The 26,008-nt window shown below is 42.6% G+C and overlaps 1 protein-coding gene across 3 annotated transcripts in view; it reads right to left on the reverse strand.

Moving 5' to 3' along the window:
* Positions 1–26,008, reverse strand: part of UBA6 (ubiquitin like modifier activating enzyme 6) — a 53,068-nt gene that overhangs the window by 18,309 nt on the left and 8,751 nt on the right. For all 3 annotated transcript variants that reach the window (XM_074950339.1, XM_074950337.1, XM_074950338.1), the window contains exons 4-21: positions 25,795–25,889; positions 24,585–24,613; positions 23,184–23,278; positions 22,434–22,545; positions 21,351–21,431; positions 19,876–19,998; positions 17,921–18,044; positions 15,981–16,084; positions 14,105–14,167; positions 12,873–12,949; positions 11,153–11,219; positions 10,350–10,493; positions 9,695–9,762; positions 9,222–9,300; positions 7,921–8,001; positions 7,303–7,380; positions 4,901–5,082; positions 2,674–2,779 (exon numbers count right to left, since the gene is read on the reverse strand). In XM_074950339.1, coding sequence (XP_074806440.1) covers positions 2,674–2,779; positions 4,901–5,082; positions 7,303–7,380; positions 7,921–8,001; positions 9,222–9,300; positions 9,695–9,762; positions 10,350–10,493; positions 11,153–11,219; positions 12,873–12,949; positions 14,105–14,167; positions 15,981–16,084; positions 17,921–18,044; positions 19,876–19,998; positions 21,351–21,431; positions 22,434–22,545; positions 23,184–23,278; positions 24,585–24,613; positions 25,795–25,889 — 1,708 coding nt within the window. The remainder of the gene's footprint in view (positions 1–2,673; positions 2,780–4,900; positions 5,083–7,302; positions 7,381–7,920; positions 8,002–9,221; positions 9,301–9,694; positions 9,763–10,349; positions 10,494–11,152; positions 11,220–12,872; positions 12,950–14,104; positions 14,168–15,980; positions 16,085–17,920; positions 18,045–19,875; positions 19,999–21,350; positions 21,432–22,433; positions 22,546–23,183; positions 23,279–24,584; positions 24,614–25,794; positions 25,890–26,008) is intronic.

Here is a 26,008-nt window from a genome sequence, read left to right on the forward strand (position 1 = left end):
CAACCCTTGGGGCACTCCACTTGATACCGGCTGCCAACTAGACATGGAGCCATTGATCACTACCCGTTGAGCCTGACAATCTAGCCAACTTTCTATCCACCTCATAGTCCATCCATCCAGCCCATACTACTTTAACTTGCTGGCAAGAATACTGTGGGAGACCGTGTCAAAAGCTTTGCTGAAGTCAAGGAACAACACGTCCACTGCTTTCCCCTCATCCACAGAGCCAGTTATCTCGTCATAGAAGGCAATTAGATTAGTCAGGTATGACTTGCCCTTGGTGAATCCATGCTGACTGTTCCTGATCACTTTCCTCTCCTCTAAGTGCTTCAGAATTGATTCCTTGAGGACCTGCTCCATGCTTTTTCCAGGGACTGAGGTGAGGCTGACTGGCCTGTAGTTCCCAGGATCCTCCTTCTTCTCTTTTTTAAAGATGGGCACTACATTAGCCTTTTTCCAGTCATCCGGGACTACCTCCGGATTGCCATGAGTTTTCAAAGATAATGGCCAATGGCTCTGCAATCACATCTACCAACCCCTTTAGCACTCTCGGATGCAGCGCATGCGGCCTCATGGACTTGTGCTCGTCCAGCTTTTCTAAATAGTCCCGAACCACTTCTTTCTCCACAGAGGGCTGGTCACCTCCTCCCCATGCTGTGCTGCCCAGTGCAGTAGTCTGGGAGCTGACCTTCTTTGTGAAGAGAGAGGCAAAAAAAGCATTGAGTACATTAGCTTTTTCCACATCCTCTGTCACTAGGTTGCCTCCCTCATTCAGTAAGGGGCCCACATTTTCCTTGACTTTCTTCTTGTTGCTAACATACCTGAAGAAACCCTTCTTGTTACTCTTAACATCTCTTACTAGCTGCAACTCCAGGTGTGATTTGGCCTTCCTGATTTCACTCCTGCATGCCCGAGCAATATTTTTATACTCTTCCCTGGTCATTTGTCCAATCTTCCACTTCTTGTAAGCTTCTTTTTTGTGTTCAACATCAGCAAGGATTTCACTGTTAAGCCAAGCTGGTCGCCTGCCATATTTACTGTTCTTTCTATACATCGGGATGGTTTGTCCCTGTAACCTCAATAAAGATTCTTTAAATACAGCCAGCTCTCCTGAACTCCTTTCCCCCTCATGTCATTCTCCCAGGGGATCCTGCCCATCAGTTCCCTGAGGGAGTCAAAGTCTGCTTTTCTGAAGTCCAGCGTCCGTATTCTGCTGCTCTCCTTTCTCCCCTGTGTCAGGATCCTGAACTCAACCATCTCATGGTCACTTCCTCCCAGGTTCCCATCCACTTTAGCTTCCCCTACTAATTCTTCTCGGTTTGTGAGCAGCAGGTCAAGAAGAGCTCTGCCCCAAGTTGGTTCCTCCAGCACTTGCACCAGGAAATTGTCCCCTACACTTTCCAAAAACTTCCTGGATTGTCCGTGCACCGCTGTATTGCTCTCCCAGCAGATATCAGGGTGAGTGAAGTCCCCCATGAGAACCAGGGCCTTCAATCTAGTAACTTCCGTGAGTTGCCGGAAGAAAGCCTCGTCCACTTCATCCCCCTGGTCCGGTGGTCTATAGCAGACTCTCACCGCGACATCATCCTTGTTGCTCACACTTCTAAACTTAATCCAGAGACACTCAGGTTTTTCTGCAGTTTCATACTTGAGCTCTGAGCAGTCATACTGCTCCCTTACATACAGTGCAACTCCCCCACCTTTTCTGCCCTGCCTGTCCTTCCTGAACAGTTTATATCCATCCATGACAGTACTCCAGTCATGTGAGTTATCCCACCAAGTCTCTGTTATTCCAATCACATCATAATTCCTTGACTGTGCCAGGACTTCCAGTTCTCCCTGCTTGTTTCCCAGGCTTCTTCATTTGTGTATAGGCAGTTGAGATAACTCGCTGATCCTCCCTCTCTCTCAGTATGAGGCAGGACCCCTGCCCTCTCGCGCACTCCTGCTTCCTCCCAGTATCCCACTTCTCCACTTACTTGAGGGCTTTGGTCTCCTTCCCCCGGTGAACCTAGTTTAAAGCCCTCCTCACAATTACTACAGGTGCATTGTAAATGTCTGTATTATTTGTAGGTTGAACTTCAACGGACATTAAACATAAACATAAAGGGTGTTGGGGGTTGTTTATAAAAGCATTACAATTAGATTGCCAGAACAAAGCTAAATTGCTACAGTGGCATTAGACGTCTCCTTACAGACAAGAGGGATATTATAAGTTGAACGGTTTTCACTACAACTTAAGAACAAAACTTAAAAGGCAAGAGGATAGGAGCTCCAAAAGCAAAACTGAACCATGAAATGCTATTTGACAATGGGGTGAATTACATTTATGTAAGGGCACCACTTCCCCACTTTCAAATAAGAGCAGGTGCCAACATTTTAAAGTTATTTCAGAATTATTTTTAATTCCTGATCCCACTGTAACTGCTGGTTAAATAGAGGAAACAAAACCCTTAAAACGTATCAGTTTTGGTTCTCCTCTGTGAACGTCTTTAGAAAAATCATTTTTGCCACATTTTTAGTCTGACTTTCCAACAACAGGAGGTGCATCTTCAGTGACTCAAGCGGGTCACTTGTATTTAAAATACACAAGAGGTAGAAAAAGTATAAGAAAAAAGGAGCTTGTGGGATCAACCACACATGGTAAGTTACTGTTACGAAGAGAGCACTTACGTGGCTATTATAGGACTCTGTCAGATGAGGCACAGTAGTTTCTGTGTGTCCTTTAGTTCCCATTGTTCCAGAGTCTAAGAGAGGACGCAGGTTTGCTACACAACGACTAAAGTGGAAATACAACATAAAAGAGATCAGGGGAAAAAATCATTCGGAGAGGTCAGCGAGACCCTGGAGTATCTGAAATCAAGGCAAATGCCCTTAAAAAAAATCTTCATGGATACTCTTTTTTGCTTCTGAATGTTTCGTAAGTGAAGGATTGTTTCATACGAAGTCAAAAACAAGGACTGCTGTCAAACCTGATGTTTTAGCCCTTGACAGTGTTTTCCCTGACTGCATTCAGGGACCTGCATTCAAGACCTCTCCTTTGAGCATTCGCTGGCTGGGATTCTGTGTTTGCAAACCATCTACTGGTTGGGTTTTTCTTCACAGTTTCCGGGAGTTGGCAGGTCTCATATTTCCTATGGTGGACCGTTCATGATAGAACTCATGTCCTACCTCGTATCTCTCTACACTCTTCAAAAGTACCTCCATGTTTTTTCCCCACAAAGGTGTTTTCAGAAGGTCCACTCTTGGTCCTTTATTATCTATTCTCTCCCAGTTACACTCCCTTTTAAAGTTGCAACCCTCAAACCCTTTGTATTTTAAGTTTTTATGTTGTATTTATTATCCCAACACTAAATACTTTGCTGAACAGTGAGTTACATAATCTCGGTAATAATGCATAGAAAGTTGAATATGGAAGTCACTGCGCCACAACAAAGGGGAACCTCATGCTGCAACATTTAAGAAGAGTCGCTTCTCAGACCAGAATCAAATCGCATTTTTAAAGATGAACTGCAAAGAATATTGAAAATTTACATCAGTTTCTAATATCTGTGCTCATTATTCTAGCCATTATCCAGGCTAGAATGGGTATTCAGTGTGCAACTAGAAATGGACCTCCTTTCCCTCCATTTTCAGGAACTCCAAGGTCATGCGTTATCCAGTGATGTCACAGGTATCCAGGAAGCCCAAATGGATTTTAAGGATATAGGAAAGACTTAAAAGACTGACAAATTGGCTCCTGAACTTGTCTTGGGCCTTGTCTCACTGGGGATTTCAATCACCTATGCCATCATAAAGGCAATGCCATTATGAACTGATTTGCACTGGAGTAGCTTATTCCTGATTAAAAAAGGGAAGCCACACTAGAACAAATCAGCTTATTGAGGCCTTGCTTGTCTACAATAAGTGTTTCCATTAATGCAGCTACATTAATGGATGGCCAAACATTGCTGTAACTATAGCAAATCCCCAGCGTGGACTTCTTTCAAGTTACAGTGTCACTCTGTCCCCAAGGAGCTTTGAAATGCAGATTCCAGGCAGGTTTTAAATAAACTGGAAAATAACTTAAAATGAATTCCAATCAAACTAAAAACGACGCTTATGTTTATCTGATATTAAAGAATGTAATGGCTGAAACTGTCCCAACTGGCTTGGTCATTGCCTAGATTTAATATGTGCATGCAGAACTGTCTGTGTAGGACATACAGAATTACAGACAGACAAACAGGGAAGTATTTCAGTTTTTAGATGCCTTGCTTTAGAACATTGTGACGGTAAAACAGATAATACCCTCAAACAGCAGCACATTGCTCTGTGTAAAGGATTAGTCTCTTACTATTTATTATTTGTGTTATTTTAGGACCTGGGAGCCCCAGTCATAGACCAATACCCCATTGTGCTAGGTACTGTACAAACAGATCATAAAGATAGTTCCTGCCCCAAAGGGTATACTTTCTAACACTTCCAGAGATCTGATATTCTACAACATATGCTTAATACTTCGTGCTCACAGCATCTTCTATCTGAGTATCTCAAAGCACGTTAGAAATACATAATTAATTCTCAACACCTCTGAGGTATTGCCCACCACCTCTTCCCTTATAGTTCTTCACTGCTATTTTATGCCAGAAAAAACATTCTGAGACCATCCCTATTACATGCTGCCACTGCTGTTTATATCAGCTGAGATGGATTTTGCTGCATTTAAAAAAAAAAAAGGCAATCCAGTTTGTGGCCTACATTTCTCTCAAGGTCTGAAAGACAAGACTGAGGATACTACTGTCAAGGCACATTTTAACCCCCCCTCCCCACACACACACTAGATTTGGAGGAAAAAAGAACGGGGGGTGGGAAGGGGGGAACAGAAGAGCAGATATGACTCCCATCTCACCACACTTACCTGTCTATATATCGCCTTGCCTCCACATTGTCTAGAGCTGTAACAATGATGTCTTGCTTGGTGTAGAATTCATCATTGTAAATGTTCTCAGTGGCTGGACACACTTTATTAAGATATGGATCAATCTTTAACTGAGGATTGATGTTCAGGGTTGCTGCTGCTGCGGTATAGCTTTTAGGTTTCTAAAAAATGAAAAATATGTTTATTTTATTGCAATATTCATTCTAAAACCAAGAGTCAAACAAGGTGGATAGATTTAGGTCACGAAAGTTCCTCCAGGATTGCAGATTAAACAACCATTCAGCGTATAAAATGTAAAAATCTGAAACCCCACTGCTAAAAATGAGGAAATAAAAAGTTAGACAGGAAACCAAGTTATGGTTACTCAAGAAATGAGCACTTCAACTTTAATCATCCTATTCATCCGAAACAGTTGTGAAAGATCTGCTCTCAGTGCCTGGCCAAACCCAATCCAGACAAGATGCAATACTGGTAGTTCGGGGAAGTTGGAGAGAAAGCATCTATAGCAGGGGAGGGCAAACTATGGCCCGGGGGCCACATGCAGCCCTCCAGACGTTTTAATCCAGCCCTCGAGCTCCAGCCAGGGAGCGGGGTCGGGGGCGTACCCCACTCCACGCGGCTCCTGGAAGCAGCAGCATGTCCCTCCTCCAGTTCCTACACGTAGGGGCAGCCGGGGGCTCTGCACGCTGCCCCTGCCCCAAACACCGCCCCCACAGCTCCCATTAGCTGGGAACTGCAGCCAATGGGAGCTGCAGGGGCAATGCCGGTGGACAGGGCAGTGCACAGAACTGCCTAGCTACGCCTCCACATAGGAGCTGGAGGGGGGACATGCCGCTGATACTGGGAGCTGCTTGACGTAAGCCTGCACCCCTGACCCTGATCCCCCTCCCGCTCTCAAAATCTCACGGTCCCAGCCCAGAGCACCCTGCACTCCCAACCCCTCATTCCAAGCCAGAGCCCTCACCCCCTCCCATACCCTAACCCCCAATTTCGTGAGCATTCATGGCCCGCCATACAATTTCCATACCCAGATGTGGCCCTCGGGTCAAAAAGTTTTCCCACCCCGATCTATAGGATAGGGTAGAGGCGGTATCTGCCCCTATTACTCCAGTAGACTTTCTGCTTGTGGTGCTTTTGAATCTCCTATTGCTCCTAGGTAGCTTCTGTGGCTAAAAGTGTACTTCAATTGTATATAGGCAGGAAAATGTGACCAGTGCTTACCCAAAACAGACCTCAAACAATAACCCATAACATTGTGATTTCAAAACTGAATTACTGAAATGTCATCTACATGAGGCTGACCTCAAAGGTCACAGTAAAATGCCCTTATCCACCTAACTGACAGCATTAACTGGGGGAATATATTATTCCAATTTTCCAAAGACTTGCACCTGGAAATAAGTGCAATTGAATGCTGACATTGGTCTGTAAAGCCCTATATAGGTTGGGTTCTAGCCATGCAAGACACCATCTCTCCCCCAATTTGCTGCCATTTCCGTCTTTGCTAGCAACAGCTACATCTGAACAACTGAAGGCTATGGAATTGGCTTCTCCCATTGGTCTGCCAAAGCTTGAGACTACTGCAGGTTACAATGCAAAGTCGACCGTCTTTCTCCTTTTAGTAGCTTTCAAAGAATGAACTATTGCTTTGTGTTGCCCAATAATTAATTACATGCATTTTTCAAAGTATTTAATTACTTAATGAAAAACATAGTAGTTAGGACAGTGTATATATATATACACACACAACAGTGCACACAGGCAAGCAAGTTGATTTGACTATTATGAACTGCAAATTAAAACATCTAGTATCATAACTCCAGGGTCTCCATACCAATATTTCAGAAAGTCATGGCCGAAGTGTTTAAAGCAGACTAAAATTTTATCATAAATTCTGTTTTAATATTTCTGCCATTGGATTATTTGTATACTGCTTCACCATACTTTTCAGTTAAGTAATTCTCATATTTCAATTGTCAACTCACAGCAACCTGATGTAAGATGTTTACTGCTTGTAAGTTCGTAATTCGCATCACTCTCAGTGGCCTGCAAAAGGTCTTGGTTCTGATTCTTCACTCACAGCTATGAAAAGGAGGAATAACTTCACTGAAGTCAATGGAGTGACACTGGTGTATATGAGTGGAGAATCAGGCCCTTGGAGTCTATTAAACCAGTGTTAATATAAATACTAAATTTAGATGTATGAATAAGTCTAAATATTAGATTTAGTACTGTTAAAGTCCATTCCCCACCTCAGTCTTCTCAAAGACTCCTTTCTTTGTACACAAATATTTATATGCTTAAGCTAAGGTCTCACAGTGGGTAAAAGCAGCAGCACATACTCTGGCCAGGAGACACTATGATGCAAAAAGAAAGTCTACCTGTATATGATGGGGTCGAAAAAGAAACTGCCTGTTCAAGTTGGATTTCTCTATCAAGTCTGGATCTGTAATTGTGACCTACAACAAGAAGGAAAAAAAGAACAGCTGAAATTATAAACCAAGTGTGCTGTTCAGCACTGCTCTTTTTGTAAAATCTAGCTTCCAGTGTCAAAATAAGCCTGACAGATGGTAACATGAGCATTAAGACTGTTACAACAATCTATTTTAACATCTTAGATTTTAAAACAATTTCCCAAGCATGCTGCTCATGAGTTCTACTTCCAAATTACACATGAACATCCCAATTTACACATAGCTCTCTTCCTCCTACCCAAGAACTTAATCCAAAACAAGACTAACTCCTTAATAAGACTACAGTGGGATACAATTTTTATTTAAAAAACGTAGGTGTAAGAGGGTATTTAAACTGGTTTTCATAATAAACAATCCTCTTTAAAAGAGGGGAAAATATGAGACAAGCACACCTCTCTGTATACCATCATCGCTTTCACCTCACAGTCTCCAATACATCCAAAGCATGCCATATTTACAATAAACCCTGTCTTGTGTTATTGTTTAGATACATAATGACAAGCCCAGTGTGTGCATAAAACTTACCATGCCTTTGTCTCGGCCACTACCAACTCCAAGAAGTGCAAAATTTTTTAACATTTCACAGCCTATTGCGCCACACCCAACCTAAAGAAAATACATTTAAAGTAGTCAAAGCCATCATTTATTTCTACCACTTCAAAAAAACAGGAGGGGACTTCATCATAACATAAGATTAGCTGAAAAAGTATATAAATTACAGTAAACATCGAGGTGAAATTCAAAATTCAGATGTTTAGCTACAAAAGTCCTGAAAGATCTAGGCCCTAGTTATCAGAGACACCATAAGACCTGCCACAACACTTTCACTCAGACGGAATGCTCCAACCATGTAAATGAAGTGTGAAATCATCAGCAGCTAGGGGGAGAATGTTCTTTGTGACAAGCCACCATCAACTCACTGCCAAATATACAACTAAACCCTAACCAAGACACACTCTGAGCGAGATCCAAGACATTGTTTGATCAGGCTTTTCAATAACTTCCCTGACATTTTTTATACTAGCTTCTAGCTACTTCCATGGATTCTCTGAGGAAAATGAGGTTGGCTGCTTTGATGGACTGCAAAGCAGGAAAGATTATATTCAGAGCTGTTTTATGAAAAGCAGGCCCAGAAACCAAAGCAGTGGACATCTTATAAATACTACCATTAAAGTTTACCTGGTTAGGCTGTTTAGATGACCTTTCTGGACAACTACAAATAGATTTTCTCTAAATCACTCTTCACTTCTTACTACAAGATTTTCTCCAAAGATTTAATACATCTTGTTTAAATAAGACTTGTTTTCTATATACAGACACAGTTCCTTTACATTTAGGACATTATGAAGCACCACAGCAAGAACTGAACTGTCATTCTAAAAATTATAATTTTGCACTGCATTCTTTTCATACTTTATTTTTATTCCTTTACTCACTAAGACCCTGATCTTCAAGGAAGTCCCCATGAGCAGTATCTCATTGTACATAGCTCCTTGCAGGTTCAAGGCATCATTTACAAATTCAGTAATTTACAATGGGCCTCTTAGACATTAGTTTCAGAGTAGCAGCCGTGTTAGTCTGTATCCGCAAAAACAACAGGAGTACTTATGGCACCTTTGTTAGTCTCTAAGGTGCCACAAGTACTCCTGTTTTTTTAGACATTAGTGTGTATTACTGAGAATCTACTTTTACTTTGAATGGTTATCTGTCCAGTTATTCATGTAACCACTGTAGATCTGGCTAATTTGAGGACAATTATAATTATTTGCACCATAATATATGACAGTTCACATAACACATGACTTCATATCATAATCCAAACTTACCAAGAAAACATTCAACTTATGCAGCTTTTGGCACAGGGACTCTCCAATGCAAACCCTCAAGGCATCATATTTATCTCCCCTGTGCAGACACATTCAGATAAAGAGGGAAAACAGTAAATTGGCAAGAGAGATACTAACCTACATAGGATAAATGGCATATATTGTGCTTCAATATTAGCTAAGATAAGAAGGTGAAAACTTCCCCTCAACTCATACTGTCTCAGGACTCATTACTTAGTCCTGCCTTGAGTGCAGAGGACTGGACTACATGACCTCTCAAGGTCCCTTCCAGTTCTATGATTCTAAAAGTAAGATATACCCACCTGGGGAACATTTCCTCTAACAGATTAAAAAAAATGCAGTCAAAGTATGCACTGAAGCATTACTAGGTTAAAATCTTAAAAATTGGATTGCATGCCCACAAGTGATTCAGTACCTAAAACATTATTACGTTTAGAAAATTTCAGCTTTACCTTGGGAGGAATTCTTCACAACTGGTCTTGTCTAGAGATATAGCGATGTCCAATGCATCAATATACAGCTAAGGGGAAAAAAATAATTTGATAATGTGAAAATATTTCAGATTACTGTGTAAATGTATTTGATTTAGAAGGAGACAATTAGGAATGCACACTTTCTGTGTACAATATGTAGCCATGAAAATTAGGAAAATTAAATATGAAAGACAGGCTAAATCTCGACTGTCATTATATAATTAAATAGCATCATTAACTTGGGAGTTATTTTTCCTAGCTACTAAAAGTATATAATGAACTTGAAAATAAACGTTTATGCCAGAGAAAAAGCTGGTACATTCATAGCATTCAGATATCTCTTTTGATCTATGACAGTTACATCGCTTATCCAGTCCTTTTGAAAGTAGTTCCCAATGAGTCTCAGACTGTTTTTAATCTAATTGCATTCTAGAGGCCAGGCCCAGCATCCTTGGCAGCACCGTTCTTATCTATAGTAGTTCAAGTTAGCATAGATTATATTTTATACCTTCACACAGACAATGACAACAATAAGTGTCTATGCTTGCCTTCAATTTCAGCATGTGGAAACAACCTCCATACCCACTGCCATGTATTAATAAAGCTAAACATCAAAAAAGGAGAAAAAACTTACCCACTGCTGCAAAGGAGAAAATTTTCCCGTTACTGCTTTCAAGACTTCTTGGCTAGCAACACCACCTACTGCTGCAGCAAGGGGAGCTAGAAATCCCTGAGCAGACCTAGAGAGCCATTTCACTATGTCTTCATTCACCTGAGGCTGAAAGATAATCCACAATAAAAAAACAATTTTACAAATTTCTCCCAAAAATTAAAAATATTCTGTGCTTGTGAGATAGTGCTATCCATGAGGCAAGGACATGTACTTTTTATCCACAAAACAGGAACGGCACAGTCAACCCTAACCCAAAGGTACCAGCACTTCTAGAAGTGACAGTAGTTCAAGTCTCCATACTCATTCAACCTCTGGCTTTTAACATCATCCAACTCTTCTGACAATGGAGCCAACAGATGTGGTTTTCCTATGGGGAAGAGACACTGAAGTGGCTAAAGCCCTACAGATTAAGGAACTATGCCCTACAATCCTGGAAGAAAGCCTGCCACTCTTAATCATGACAACATCAAGAAGGGACATGACATGTTAGAAGTTTTGTTTTAGCTGATATGTTCAAAGGCTAAGGAACCTGCACTGCTTGGGGCTAAAAGTGGTTTTGAGAAGTCTAGTGTAAGTGTCTGGATAGAACAATGAGGTAACTTTTCCGTGGGACTGAAAAGTAAAAAGTGCACAGAATTTGAAAAGGGGCTTGTCTGTCTGCTCCTTTGCTTTCCTTTTATTTTCTGCTCCAAGTTGCAGCTGTAATGGATAGATGGTCTACTGGACCTTGGGCTAAGATATTAGCTTAGCTAAGAGCTACTCACTTTGCTTTCCAGTGTTTCACTTATGGATACTGCTATTTTCAACATCTCCTCAGCATCTTGAAGGCATCTAAATCCCAGGACAAAAACAGCAATGAACGCTTAATAGTAAAGGATTTTCTCCATGAATATGGACATCGAAGAACAATTCCCTATGCAAAAAGCCAAGAACCAAACTCAAGAAATGTGTCTAGCTTTTGACCGTAAAAGTGTTGAAAATACATCTTAAAATCTGCTTAAAAGTGTACTATTTAGTTCAAAAATAGGTGTCTTTACTGGATATTTCTACAGAAAAGGTTTTAATGTTGGTATTTTAACTCTGACAACATAAGCTTAGAACAATACCTGAAGTCAAACTCCTAAAGCAGGGCTGGGCAAAGTTTTTGGCCTGAGAGCCACATCTGGGAATGGAAATTGTATGGGGGGCCATGAATGCTCACGAAATTGGTGCTTGTGGTGCGGGAGGGGGTGAGGACAGAAATAAGGAGTTCAGGGTGTGGGAGGGGGCTCTGGGCTAGGGCAGAGGGTTGGGGTGTGGGAGGGGACACAAGCTCTAGGTGCGGGTTCCAGGGTGGGGCCAGAAATGAGGGGTTGCGAGTGCGGAAGGGGACTCCGGCTGCGGACACTGTGGAAGAGGAGTTTGGGGTGCAGGAGGGTGCTCCGGGCTGGTACCGAGGGGTTCGAAGGGCGGGAGGGGGATCAGGGCTGGGGCAAGCAGTGGGAGTAAGGGTGGTGGTCAGGGGTGCGGGCTACAGCGGGCACTTATCTCAAGCAGCTCCCGGAAGCAGTGGCATGTCCCCACTCCAGTTCCTACACAGAGGCGCAGCCAGACGGCTCTGCACGCTGTCCCATCCATCCCTGCAGCTCCTGGAAGCAGCGGCATGTCCCCCCTCTGGCTCCTATGCAGAGTTGCGGCGCCGGCCAGGCAGCTCTGCATGCCGTCCTGTCTGCAAGCACCGCCCCCACGCCTCCCATGGGCCGCAGTTCCTGGCCAATGGGAGCAGCAGAGCCGGCGACTGGGGCAGGGGAAGCGTGTGGAGCCCGCTGGCTGCCCTTACTCATAGGAGCTGGAGGAGGGACATGCTGCTGCTTCCAGGAGCCATGTGGAGCCACAGCACTCACGGAGCGGGGCAAGCTCCCGACCCTGCTCCCCGGCGGGAGCTCGAGGAGTGGATTAAAAGGTTTGATGGGTCGTACCCAGCCCGCAGTTTGTCCATCCCTATCCTAAAGGCTACTTATGTTTGTTTGTGTACAGAGACTTAATTATTTGAATTTATTGGTGGTGAAAGGTGAAGACTAACATTCTCTCTTTATCCATGCAAGAGCTACAGGATCACATAGTGCAGTGGCAGTGCAAGCTTCTCCACACTGCTCCATCAATGTGAAACCACCGTCACATACAGGCATGGCCACTGAAGAAAAGGTAGTCAGATATCTGGCCTCTCCTGTTGAGACTGACAATGGGGTGCCAGATAGCAGGATGGTTTTTGAGTGTGTCATGGACTAATACCAAACTCATTAATGGCTCTTCAGTGGCATATCCATAGATTGTTACTTTCTATCATTACTAAACTGGCCTTATTTTGAACTCATGATCTAGAGATGAAAAACTCCAGGTACCTTACCAATAACACAAGCCATCACACTCCCCTGCAATAGTCTGATATTGGAAATGAAACTAATTAAGCAACAGAAGATAAACACAGTATTAAAATGACATTACCCAATGTTCGGCATGCGACCAAAGTTTTCCTGGAACTGGTTCAATGCAAGCATGGCAGTGTGAATTTGCAAAGGTGCCTGTTAAGGAAGAGGAGATGTCTGATTTACACAGAACTAATCCATGGCTAACTCAGGGTTCATCTACACAGTGCGGCAATGCACACCAGATGGATGCAAATTGTACAATGCTCTGAAGTGTTGCACGCTAACTGCCCTGGGTAGATCCTGCTGATACGCTCTAAAATGTACCTAGTGCACGATGATGTAGTCCCATTTGAAAAAGTACTACGTTAACGTGCACTAGGAACCTTTCAGAGCACATCAGCAGGGTTCACCCAAAACAGTTAGAGCACAACACTTCAAAGCACTCTAGAATTTACACCTCTCTGGTGCGCACTGTGTACACAAACCCTCAGAGGACATTGCCAAATACATTTTTACAGTTAAGATTAAAAAGTCTCCTTTCCCCCCATTTTGGTCCTTTTCCAAGATGGCAAACATTTTTCCACAGTATTCTGAAAGTGTTGTTAGTTATCTTCTTGCTGGAGCACAGGTCAAAGTTAACAATACAGCTGTAACAAGAAGAGTCTGAATGCAAGGCTCTCCAATACCTAATAAAGCAAATGATAGTTACATTCTGCAATATAACCGCCAAACACTAGTTGTCAGGAAAGGAAAGCCAAGCCCCAGAAGAAAAGAGGGAAAAAAAGAAGTGTGGGATGGAATCACCTGTGCAAACATTTTGATTCAACATTTCAATGGGATTAAAGTTATGTGAGTCTGAGGTCCATAGTATGTTACTAAATCAGTGGTAGGAAGACAACAGCACCAGATTCAAGTACTAGTGAGGCAGTTTTTAACATTCAACATCTTGGTTAGGTAGAAATTAAAGATTTTCACCAGGGAGCTCTCAGATTTCAAGCAGCAGAAATCATTGGTTAGTAGCCCTAGCCATATATATGAAAAATGAGAATTCTTAACAGGTTACTGAATTTGGCTTACATTTTCCCACAAAACCCCCAACACGGCTTCTGGGTCCAGAGCTTTTACAACAAAAAGACAAAACATACACTTTACATGACCATGTTCACACTGAGACCCACTTCGCGTTCCTACTCCATACTTTCCAGTACACTCACATTCAACCAATACAAAATTAGATAGATCTGCAACTTCCTATTGCAAAATTATGGAAAATTTAGTGTTTAAAAAAAAAATCCACATGCTAATTACCTCAGGTTTGCTAAAATCTGCAAGAAGGTAAGTTGGGTTTTTTAACTGCTTCTCCAGCCGTTCCTAGAAGAAAACAAGATCTCCTGAACAGAATGTATTACACCTATTTACATACATATCCTGTTCTATTGTGGGGAAATGGGACAACAAAATAGAAAGCAAACAATGGTAACTGATCTCTAACCCCACACATGAAGAACTGAAATCTGCACATACCTTCTTTTCAGTGTTCTCATCTCTATTACTCTTCATTTCACTAATGCTACAGAAGTTAATGTCTACTTTTGCTCAAAGATTTCCTACAACTGACATTTTCAGCCACGTTAGATATCCAATTGGCAGTACCTATTCCAGCAATACTTCTGCCTGTCAGTTACTGGTGACTCTACACCAGTGGCCAGTTCTGTGGTGGTTTTGTGAGTGCACAAGGAGAGACTAGATAAATGCACTTGCGTATCATTCAGTGGTGGCTTACAGGATGGACTTCCCACCACATGAAATGCTATTTCTGGTTGTCTATTAGGAGCTCTTGGAATCCTCTGGGAACAAACACTTTAAAGTAATGGAAAGTCCAAAATTTGAACTCAGGTCTCCAGAGGTGATAAGCCAGTGCACTGTTCCATTGCACCATCTAGCTACCACTTCACACTTAATGATAGGAGCAGAAACAATAAACGCAGAGAACAGTTGAGCAGTTAAGATTATATGCAAAAAATCTGGTGTAGAACCCAGACTAACCAAACAATTTAAAGGAAAAGTGTGTGTATGTCTGGGGGGGATGAGGGGGGAGTGGCAAGGCAGTGTAATGGGGAGAGGGCACCAACCTTTCATCTCTAGAGACGAGGGATAGTAATTTGGGCTTGCCACAACACAAGCGACCACATGCAGAGTTAACAGTGAAAATGCTATACATATTCACATGTGTGAAAAGTGATCCAATAGTCTTGTTCTCAGTATGCCGCTGAAAGCACTACATATTCTCCAACATCCCAGCCAAGATGTATTCTTACAGCATTCCCTTGTGCTAGCATTAGAAGGAGGATTATCGAACATTCAGATTTACTGGACTGATGAACAACAAATTTAAGTTGAAGTTTTCAGGCTTCTCTGCAGTTGGATAATGAAATTACTATTTTTCTGAGCATATGGGAGTACCACTTTAGCCAAAAAGTTACCTGTCCATTCATCCTATTTATATCTTCTACATCAGAGGTGGGCAAACTATGGCCCGCGGGACAGCCCTGCCTGGCCCCTGAGCCCCCGGCCCCTCCCCGCAGCCTCAGCGCGCCACGCCACCAGCGCTCTGGGCGGCGGGGCTGCACGCTCATGCAGGGCAGCGCGGCAGCGCGTCTGGCTCCAGCTGGGCGGCGCAGCTCCACACATGCTGCTCTGAGCAGCATGGTAAGGGGGCTGGGGGGTTGGATATGGGGCAGGGGGTCCAGGGGGGCAGTCAGGGGCCAGGGGGTGATTGGATAGGGCAGAGGTTCGGGGGGGGGGAGGGGGCGAGGGGGGATTGGATAGGGGCAGGGATCCCGGGGGGGGGGGAGGGGGCTAGGGATAGGGATCCCAGGAGGGGGCGGTCAGGGGACAAGGAGCAGGAGGTGTTGGACGGGTGGGGAGTTCTGAGGGGGGCAGTTAGGGGGCAGGAAGTGGAAGGGGGCGGATGGGGACGGGGGCCAGGCTGTTTGGGGAGGCACAGTCTTCCCTACCCAGCCCTCCATACAGTTTCGCACCCTGATGTGGCCCTTGGGCCAAAAAGTTTGCCCACCCCTGTTCTATATATATCTTTATGTGCAAGAACTCAATTCTCATTTCACTTTTTTAAAAACACACTTCCATTTAGAAGAAAAACTTGCTGCACCAAGAGAACACTTACAAAGCAAAATATTTTGGGTGTCTTTACTTGGACAGCTATACCTCCATGTAAGTAAGGCTCCATATCTGAAGTATCGCCAATGCTGAAAGAATAAGGTGACACCACTGAAAAGATAAAAAGTTAACTGTTATTTTGGTGACAATGTCACGTAATAAGCAGCTTAGGTACATACCGTTATTCCATTTCTCAGGAATGTACATTATTTCTGCTAATTCTTCTACCCTCTCATTGCTTCCTTTCAGGTTGCAATTGCTATAGTTCAACCTTATGACAAAACCATGATGGTCAGTGTAGTTTACGCATTTTTCAACATTTCATGTCTTTTGCCAGGTATGGGCCTAAAGCATTAGTTTAAAATAATTTCTTATATAGACACACACACGCACACAACCTTTTAAAGTGTAAGGAACTTTTATCATCAGTTTAGCCATAAAGGAACAGGAAATATGAAGTATTAGTTTCCCCTGGGACTGGACAATTAGAGCAACAAAATTTAGCCCAATCAATACTCACTTAATTTTGCACTATCAACAAAGCTCAGCACTGTAGCAGAACAACATGAAAATAGAGGCAGGAACTTTTGCAAAGCAGCTGGAGCACATAAGGGCAAAAACAAGGCCTTTTTCAAAAAGTAATTAGTCAAAACACCATTTAGTCATGGAAGAATATTGTTAGGGAATAAGCATCAGTAAGGCTCTTGATTTTGGCACAGAAATTTTTATTAAATGTCATGACAGAGGTGTGGGAGGAAACATCAGTACATCACGGAAAAGTCAGCAAATAATGTAGTTTTTGCTACATCAAACACACATAAGAGCATAGTGGGTGTGCTGAAAGGTAAAGCGGGGGTGGGGTGGGGTGGGGGGGGGTGTTTGAACAGCAAACCTACCCATCCTGCATTCACTGCAGGGCTGGGCCTGGCTCCCTGCTAGGGGCCTTGAGACCAGGCACATGGGCTTACAGAGCCACTCGGGTTTGGCCTGTCCACACCTCCATCTCCATAGGGGCAGATGGGCCAAACCTGAGTGGTGCTGTGACCCCATGCATCAGGTAGCAATGCCACTCAGCTTGGGGACATAATCAAATGTAGTTTTACATTCATTTCCAAGATTTCAAGGACTTAATTCAAATGCACGATTTCCATGACCTCCATGCTAAAATTGTAGCCCTAAGCGTCAGGGTACTTTAGCAAACTGGAAAACAAAGGCAGGAAGAGGGACTTGGGGAGAACCAGGGAAGTTAGGAGGAAAGAACAGAAGTGTTCAGTTCAGAAGAGCTCAAAATAACCCAGACATTTCATCACTAGCATTATTGGACTTTGTGCTATAGATTTACAGTTCGTACCTCCAACTCAGTTAGGATAAGATGTTACACAAGAAATTTTGCACTACAAAACCTACATATGATATTAACATAGCCAGATGTCACCACAAAAATTAAGTACTATCATTTGGAGGTCCATGCTAAAGAACACAGAACAGACTTGAAATAATTTGGCACAATTGTGCAGTAAATTTCCCCTTCAGAATTTAAATTTTACCTCAAAATTTACTTTAACAAGTTTACAGTGTAATTAAATTTGAGACTGGCTGAGATTTAGATGTGATATGAGTCCATGTTTCTAGGATACTATCAATGACTGAATGCTAAAAATATCAGGTATCCAAACACTGTAGATGGTCCCAAACCCAGTGGTTCTGACCTCTTCATACTCATTTTATAAAAAAATCCTTTCACACCATCTCAGCACGTTCTAATCTAACGGACCACCAAGCAGAACTCCACAAACAGAAGATCCTTTAATTCAGTATTGATCTACACCAGTGTATCTACGTTCTTCCTGCTGCAAGCATACTGGCATTGTAGCGAGGGAAAATGCACATATCTACCAACAAAAAGAGTTCCTTTTGCACAAGTAAAACAATAGATACAAGGCTTACCCGTTATTTGTTGCATGGATCCATTTAAACAAGACATTCCATGAACTTCCCGAAAGGTTAAGCACTGTCCCGTTTCCAGCTTGTGAGGATGATTTTCAAGGCAAGTGACAATCCCAGGGTTTGACTGAAAATGGAATCGACTGCAAAGTTAGTAAGGAACAGTCCTGAAAGTGTAACCTCAGAAGCAACTAAACATGTACAAGAGGTAGGAGCAGGGTTTTACCACCTTACTGCTAATATCTTTGTTACTAAAGACAAACTGCAAAGAGGGCTGGCTACAGAGTGCGAGCCATGTCTTAAAGCAGGTCGTGAAAGACACCATTGACATATTCCTTCCTTTCCCTAAAAAAAGTCTTTACTCCAGAATTCTGTATCCAAAACTGATCTTACTACCACGTATCTGAATTCATCAAAATACTATTCCCTAACAGATGTTGGAAAAAATTCTTGAGATCCCTAGAGAGAAGTACAGTACTTCAGAAAGTTGATTTCAATAAACCCTGGGAACCAATACACCATTTAAAAAAAAATCCCTGGGATTTGCCCCTCTCCATACCACACTCCTAATTCATTTCTTCAGTTCTGCACTCCTGAAACCAGAAAGACTCCTTGAAGAAGTTGGTTTCCTCACCCATACCATTTTTAACATTCAGATGTAAAGATAAATTACCTGTTCTACTTTGTAAGTAACAATTCCTGTCCAAGAAGGCATTAATCTGACGGACAATATAAGGAGAATTATGGATCTATTCCACCCTCACTAGATGACAGAGACCACTGGCCAGGTCAAACAGAATGTTTTTATTTAAATGTATGTAGTTTTCCCTTGGCCAAGTTCATTGTATTCCTCCTCCTGTACATATCCCCAGGAAACCTTATGTTATTTAGAGGGGTGCATCTGCAAGATAGGGACTAGTATTAACATATCTATTACACCAATATGAACCTCTGTTGCACTATATAACATCATTGTTCACTGTACTTTAAGCTTGTTGTAAAAACAAAACTTGGAAAATAGAACTCCAGCCAGATCAAGTCTGTAACCGGAGTTTGAGAAGTAAGAAACAAACAAAAAAATGAACCCCCAAATTTTTAAAACAAACAAAACAAAAGGAAAACAATTGTGGCATTAACATGACACTGACAACAATCATCCTGCTTATATGTTATATTCCTTTCCCTTTGTCTGCCTGGGCAATTGAGAGCGAAAGTTTTCTTAGGCTGAGACTGTCTTCTATTGTATGTTTGTACAGTGCCTAGGAGCACAATAAGGCCCCTCTGGATTCTAGGTGATACCACAATACAGACACCTAACAAACAACTGGGGGTCATAGATTCTGTAGGCTGAGCTCTTTGCACACATCAGGCGCTCCTTGCATCCCTGTACCCCCCCACCCCACCCAAACAAGCTCCCTGCATGCTACCCTCCCATGTCCCTCTACTTCAGGGTTTGCCTGCAACCCCTGCCCACCCTCTTCTCTATGCCAAGGGCTCTGTGCACCCCCCTTCCTCCCACCCCCATACTAGGATCCGCCATTCCCCCTCCCATTCCTTACCCCACCCCTTTTATTTCTTTTCTTTCTGTTTGGGAGAAAAGTCATGCATTTTAAACTGTATTGGAATGATGAGCAAAGCTGAGATGGGAGATATCATTATACTGGAAGCTGTTAGTGGCCGCCATCAACCAGTTCTATGATCTATACACAATTACAGAGATAGTTGAAACTGCTCAGTCTGCTAACCACAGCCAGGGGCTCCATGTGCCCCTTACTTCTCCCTTCCAGTTTTCACCAAATTAGGATTCGGTCTACTGATGCCTAAACCATTCCTTGAAATTCTGGAACTGATCAGATGCAGCATCCAAAAGTTACCATGTTACAGACAAACGACATCAAGTTAAGTCTAGATCATAAAAAAACAAGTCAAATCACGGCAGTATGATTACTAGCTCTTACTTGTGTTATGTTTGAAATGAAGATTTCCTTTGGTTCCTCTCCTGTAGTATCCAGGACTTCAAATTCATCACCAAAGTCACAAAACAAACGTGACCATATTCCATACACATCTGCACTGATAAACTATAAAAGGGAAAACTATGAACATTCTTAATTGTGCACAAAACAGAAGTGTTCTTGTCACTTAAGGATACTATCCAATGTTGTTAATTTAGGTGCAAATTCCACCCTGTGTACTATATTGAATCCAACAAACACTGTGCCAAGAGACAGAATTTGGCCCTACATCAATCTTTCAAAATGAGCACATACAACTGGAACCGGAGATGGCATCAGCACACAGCAAAACTAATGAAAAGGACATTTTCCATAACTTGTACTTGGTCTTAGCACATTCATTCTGGATCAGATTCACCACTTCACTTTAAAGCTCTAAAACACTTGTACTCCTTTTCTAGCAATTCTCTCCATCAAACTGTGGAGTGTACCCTGTGACGCAGCAGGGAGTGGGGCGGATTTGACCTGGGAATGTTGCAGGGGAGTTTCATTGGGGATGGGAGACTTCCCTTGAGGGAAAATACTTGAGCCTGTAACCTGAGCCAGGAGGGGGGTTGGGGCGAGGTGATACCTTCTGCCTGGGGAAACTGGACAAAGGCTGGAGGAGGAGCTGGAGGAGACAGCTAGACGGGTTTCCAGTTCTGGGGAGTTGGCTGGAGAAGAGGAGGGAGCCCCAAGGCTGGGGTCTAATCTCCCTGCCCCCCAGAAAGGCCTGACTAAGGGATCCTGTTTATGCCTGCAAGCTCTGGTTTGAACTGTGTTCCTATCCTCTCTAATTAAGGGCATGGCTACACTCAAAACTTCAAAGCGCTCCCGTGGCAGCGCTTTGAAGTGCGAGTGTGGTCACACGCCAGCGCTGGGAGAGAGCTCTCCCAGAGCTCCTGGTACTCCACCTCCACGAGGGGAGCAGCTTAGAGTGCTCCAGCGCTGGGGCACTGTTGACACTGGCACTTTACGGCGCTGTAACTTGCTGCGCTCAGGGGGGTGTTTTTTCACACCCCTGAGCGAGAAAGTTGCAGCGCTGTAAAGTGCCAGTGTAGCCATAGCCAAACCTTCTATTCTACTGGCTGGCTGAAAGTCACGGTGAATCGCAGGAAGCCGGGGGTGCAGGGCCCTGACTCCCCCTCATGCCATGACATACCCAGAAAGAGATAATACAGCTACAAGTTCTTCTACCTCCCACTTGGACATCTATCCAAAAATCCAGGAGCAGGACAAGGAATGGTACCATTAAAAGTAACATCTCCGGGGCATCCACAGTATGCCAGCAAAAGGGGATTGTGGAAGTCAATGTGCTGTGAAGGCAGTATTCCCCCCTTCACACTTCTGTGTAAAGAGGAGGATGAAGGAAGAATCCTCCACACATGGATCAACACAGGATGATCTGGACCAATAAGCCCACCACTGTTTAGCATTACCTTAATAGGGGGGTGTTGAGCATGGCAAAAATCATTAATCTTCTTCTGCAGCGATAGCCTCGTTTCAGTCAATATGACGCACTGTTGACAAAAAGGTACAAGAAATAATGTCTATCATTGCTGAAAGCCAGTAAGAAAAAGAGATACATCTTTCCTTTTAGAGTGTGGGTATAAGAAAGCCTCTATTGTGCAGATTTAACCATCACAATTTGAACAGATGTGCTTCTGTTCTATGAACACAGTCTTACAGAAGTGTCTCCAGACAAACAGTGACAGCAAAGATGAGAATTCACTCCTCCTCCACAGTCAAATAACCCCTCTCGTGAGTAGTGAGGTTCAAAGCCTAACTCAGACAATTTAAATGCTTGTATTAGTCACAAGAAATATCTGTTTTAAAGGAAAAAAGACATTAAATTCACATAAACCATGTGAATACCATATTTAAGGTCAAAGCCATAAAGTTAGGAAACACAAACAATATTGGCTTAATAAATAAATAAAGTTAAGAAAATGTGCACGGTCTCGCATGTTCTAATGCAAATGACTTGCACCAACACTTGAAGCGTGTACAGCTCCAAGCTGCAAACTCACACCAACACGCAAACATTCTTTTAAAAATTTAGGACTTTGTTGCCACTAAATCATTAATTTGATCATATTGCATATATGTAGCATGTTCCATTCCTGTGTTTTTCAGGTTAAACGTGAAAGCTCAATAATATCACAGCTTGTTATAAAGTGTATACAATATAATACAAGTTGTACAATACAGCCAGGTCAGCTTTACAGTAGAAACTGTCATCTTTGCCATTCTCTGTCTTTGAATTTAAATTGTGAAACAATCTGAAAACATTTAGCTATTTACTGACAGCTTTAATTTCAATGTCAGGAACACGTTCGCTCAGCCTTGCAAAATTATTGTTAACATTTTTACCAGCCCAGACACAATACCTATTCATCTTCTTTAGAACATGATGAAAAAACCTCGTTTGGGGGGTTTTGTTTAACTTCAGATAAAAGGAGAAGCGACTCACTCTGGTCAGGCAGAATGTTGCACAGCTACTTTAAATAAATACTACATACCTGATACTTTTTTAGAAAGGAGATGTCTGTGGTTTCATCGAGTGGTGCAGTGGATGATAAGACATGGACGTATGGGTTGAGCTCTGCGATGTGAGGAAGTGTGGCCTCAGCTCTGAAACAATAGCCTTCTGGTTTGCATCCATTTATAAACTGTATTGTTAACATGGCTCATTCCACAAGTTCAATGGCATCCTCCAATCAATTCCCAGAACGCTTATTTCTTGAGTTTTTTTTTTTTTTTTTTTTTTTTACGATAAACACTTACTGAAACTGACTATTCATGCTTCCTCACCTTTATAATCTACCATATGTGCTCTGATATCTCTGGCTCCATCAACCAGATAGCAAGATTTAGAGTCTGACCGCTAAAACTTTTTAATATTTGCTTTGGAAGAGTGGAAGACTACAAATAAGGTGTTTATTGGCTTTCTTCAGCCAACCTTGAAAAGATGGAAAAGAAATGCATTTCTGCTCTTTCATTATCTACAAGGAAACAATCACTGCTTACATGCTGCTAGCTACGTGAAGTCAGATGCACAGAGCAAACAGGACTCAATCCCACTTTAGAATGCTCTCCCTTTATACCTGGGCACTGTGCTCAAAGGCAATGACTCCAATAGAACAAGATGTAATGCACACTAAATATACTACATAAAATATACATCAGAGCCAGTGGAAAAACTAACATTCTTGTTACACGAAAGTGACAGACAGTAGATTGCTCAAATACATCTAAATAACTGTACTGACCTGTTCCTTAGATTTATAACATCATCTTCACAGATGAAGAAGTTGGTTCCCAAATCCCATGTCTTGCACTGCTTGGTATCATGAACTGTAAGAGCCTTCAAAGACATTCAAGAGGAGAGTGTTAAAACCAACAAATCTTGGAACATGAATTGAAAGACATTCACATAGTCATGGTACACTTCAGCCTAGGTATCATGTTCAATACTGAGATTCTGAAGAACCAATACTGCAGTTACACTAAGTGAGCTAGATAGAAGTGCCAGATGTACGGCTTTAATTAAAAACATTAAACTCCACACCTTTTCTTACTGCTATTGAATAAATAATTCAATCAGAGAATATGTCTGCATTTCAACATTTTGCTCAGTATATAACATAACAACAACAATGCTTGTTTAAGGTCTGAAACTTGATTATTCATAGCCACTAACTGTAACTGGTAAGAAATACTAAAAGCTGTCACTGCAATATTTTTTCACCAAAAATGGAAGATTCCCTCCCCGACCCAGAAATGGGCTGCAGTGCTGCTAGCCACCACTAGGAGCCAATGGACTCAGCAGAACCCAGCTTGCACATAGAAGACCCTTGGGGCGGGGGGGAGAAAGGGAGCTAGGGAGTTCCTGGCAGCTGCAGTCCCCAGCATGTCCTGAGAGGAGAGGGCAGTGCATAGGAAACTCTGTGCAAGCCGGGGACTGAGCATCAGGCTGTTTCTCCCTCTGGATCCTTGAGCTCGCAGGGCAGGGGGGAAAGAAGAGAAGGAGACAGGTGTCTGGGAAAGCGGAGGCCCCGCAGCTGGGCTTTGGCAGAGGAGGTGGTGTGGGTATCTGGGCTGGGGGGGGCCCTGCAGCTGGGCTCTGGGAGGGGGAAGGGGTTGTGAGTGTCCAGCCCCCGGCTGGGATCGGGGGGGGGGGGGCAGAGAAACAGGAACTGGGTTGTCAAAGAGATTCTTTAACTCTGTACTCCTGGGGGAATTTTTATGTGTGTCTGTATTGTTACAAACACACTTACTGACAGCTCTTTTGAAATAAATTACCAACATAATTGAAACTGGCGTGATTATGTAATGTTATTTTGACAAATAAAATTTGCAGAATTTTGCAGAATTTTAAAATATTGTGCGCAGAATTTTTAATTTTTTGGTGCAGAATTCCCCCAGGAGTATGTATTTCAGAGTTCTTTTTCAAAAGGGTCCTTCTGTGAGAAGAAGACTAACGAGAGAATCAGAATGTACTTCTGGAACAAGCATAGCCTGTCTTATCAGCACTTTGTGATAAAACTATAGATTCCTCAATCATTTGATCCCTGAACACGAACATTCCCAGTCACTGCAAAAATGAAAATGTTACTTAACTAAAAGGAAATTTGTACCAATTCCTTTTACAACAAAAAAAATTTACATACCTTTATTCCAGCTAGAACTATATTCTTAGCTGAAAGGAAAAAAAAACAAAACGAACATCATTTACAGGACTGAACGTAAAGCTCTTAGTCAGCGGTTCTCAAACTGTCGGTTGGGACCCCAAAATTGGTCATGACCCCATTTTAATGGGGTCGCCAGAGCCAGCATTAGACTTGCTGGGACGGAGGGCTGAAGCTGAAGCCTGAGCTCTCCCCGCCCCCGGGGTGTCAGGGCTCAGGCTCTGGCCCCTTCTCCCCAACCCAGGGAAGTGGGGCTCAGGCTTGGGTCTCCTCTCTCTCCATGCCTCACCCCCAGGGTCATGTAGTAATTTTGTTATCAGAAGGGGGTAGCAGTGCACTGAAGTTTGAAAACCCTGCTCTAAGTGATTGAAAAGTTACCTGCCAGTAGTGAAATGGCTCATACCTTCTATTTACATAAAAATTTAACAGCTGGCAGCAGTCACATATCTTTCTGAATAACTTTTTTTTAAAAGTCAATTCAGCTCCTTAGTGGAAATCTCAGAGAAAGCAGAAGGAGCTTTTTATCCCTCACTTGTGAACTGCATTCATTTTCTGGCAACCCTACATCCAACAAGCACCATTACAGGAACTCTAATCGAAGAAAGGGCTATCATTACCATTTAAAAAGACTATGCACACAACTCTGGTGTCAGATAAAAGTCCCAATAAAGTCCGCAGAAGGGACCGTATGCCGGATAAAAATTGACAGGGCACAGGAGCACTCCGCTGACATTTCCCTTCCCATCCAAAGCAGAGGTCCCAGGTCAGAGGTCCCCTATGCCAGATGACCAGCTTTGGTCATCATTCTCAGATGACCAGCCAGGGCCAAATTCTAACAACTTTCCCCCACTCCGAGTGAAAATCCAGCCTGTAGTTTCAGATTATTTAATTGTATAAATTCACAGATTAAGGCCAAAAGGGACCATTATGATCTAGTCTGACCTTCTGCATAACACAGGCCAAAGAATTTCACCCAATAATTTCTGCATCAATTTAACAGCATAAATAGCCATACAAATGTATTTCAAAATGCTTTAGAACATCTAGCTATAAAAATTATTTCTATATTACATATTGTGGTTTTGCTCTATGTACATATGTTGTACATGTATTCACTCAATGTACACTAAATTAATTTTTTTTAAATATACCTTTAATAAATTTATATATCAGTGCTACTTAGTAAACTTACCAATCTCCACACCAAGTCCACCCAGACCACTCAGGAACACATTGGACTGGGCCATCTTCTGCATTGCTGTGTCTCCAAGAACATACCTCTGCCGACTACAAGCAAGAAACAAAAAAAAACACACAAATAGAACTCCCTCCAAAATAAGTACACACTATTTCAAGAATTTGCAGGTATTTTCACTTGCAAATTGCCAGCCCTGCAAATTCAGCCT

The sequence above is a fragment of the Natator depressus genome, chromosome 4 (genome assembly GCF_965152275.1).
Source record: "Natator depressus isolate rNatDep1 chromosome 4, rNatDep2.hap1, whole genome shotgun sequence".
In the NCBI taxonomy this organism is placed as follows: Eukaryota; Metazoa; Chordata; order Testudines; family Cheloniidae; genus Natator; species Natator depressus.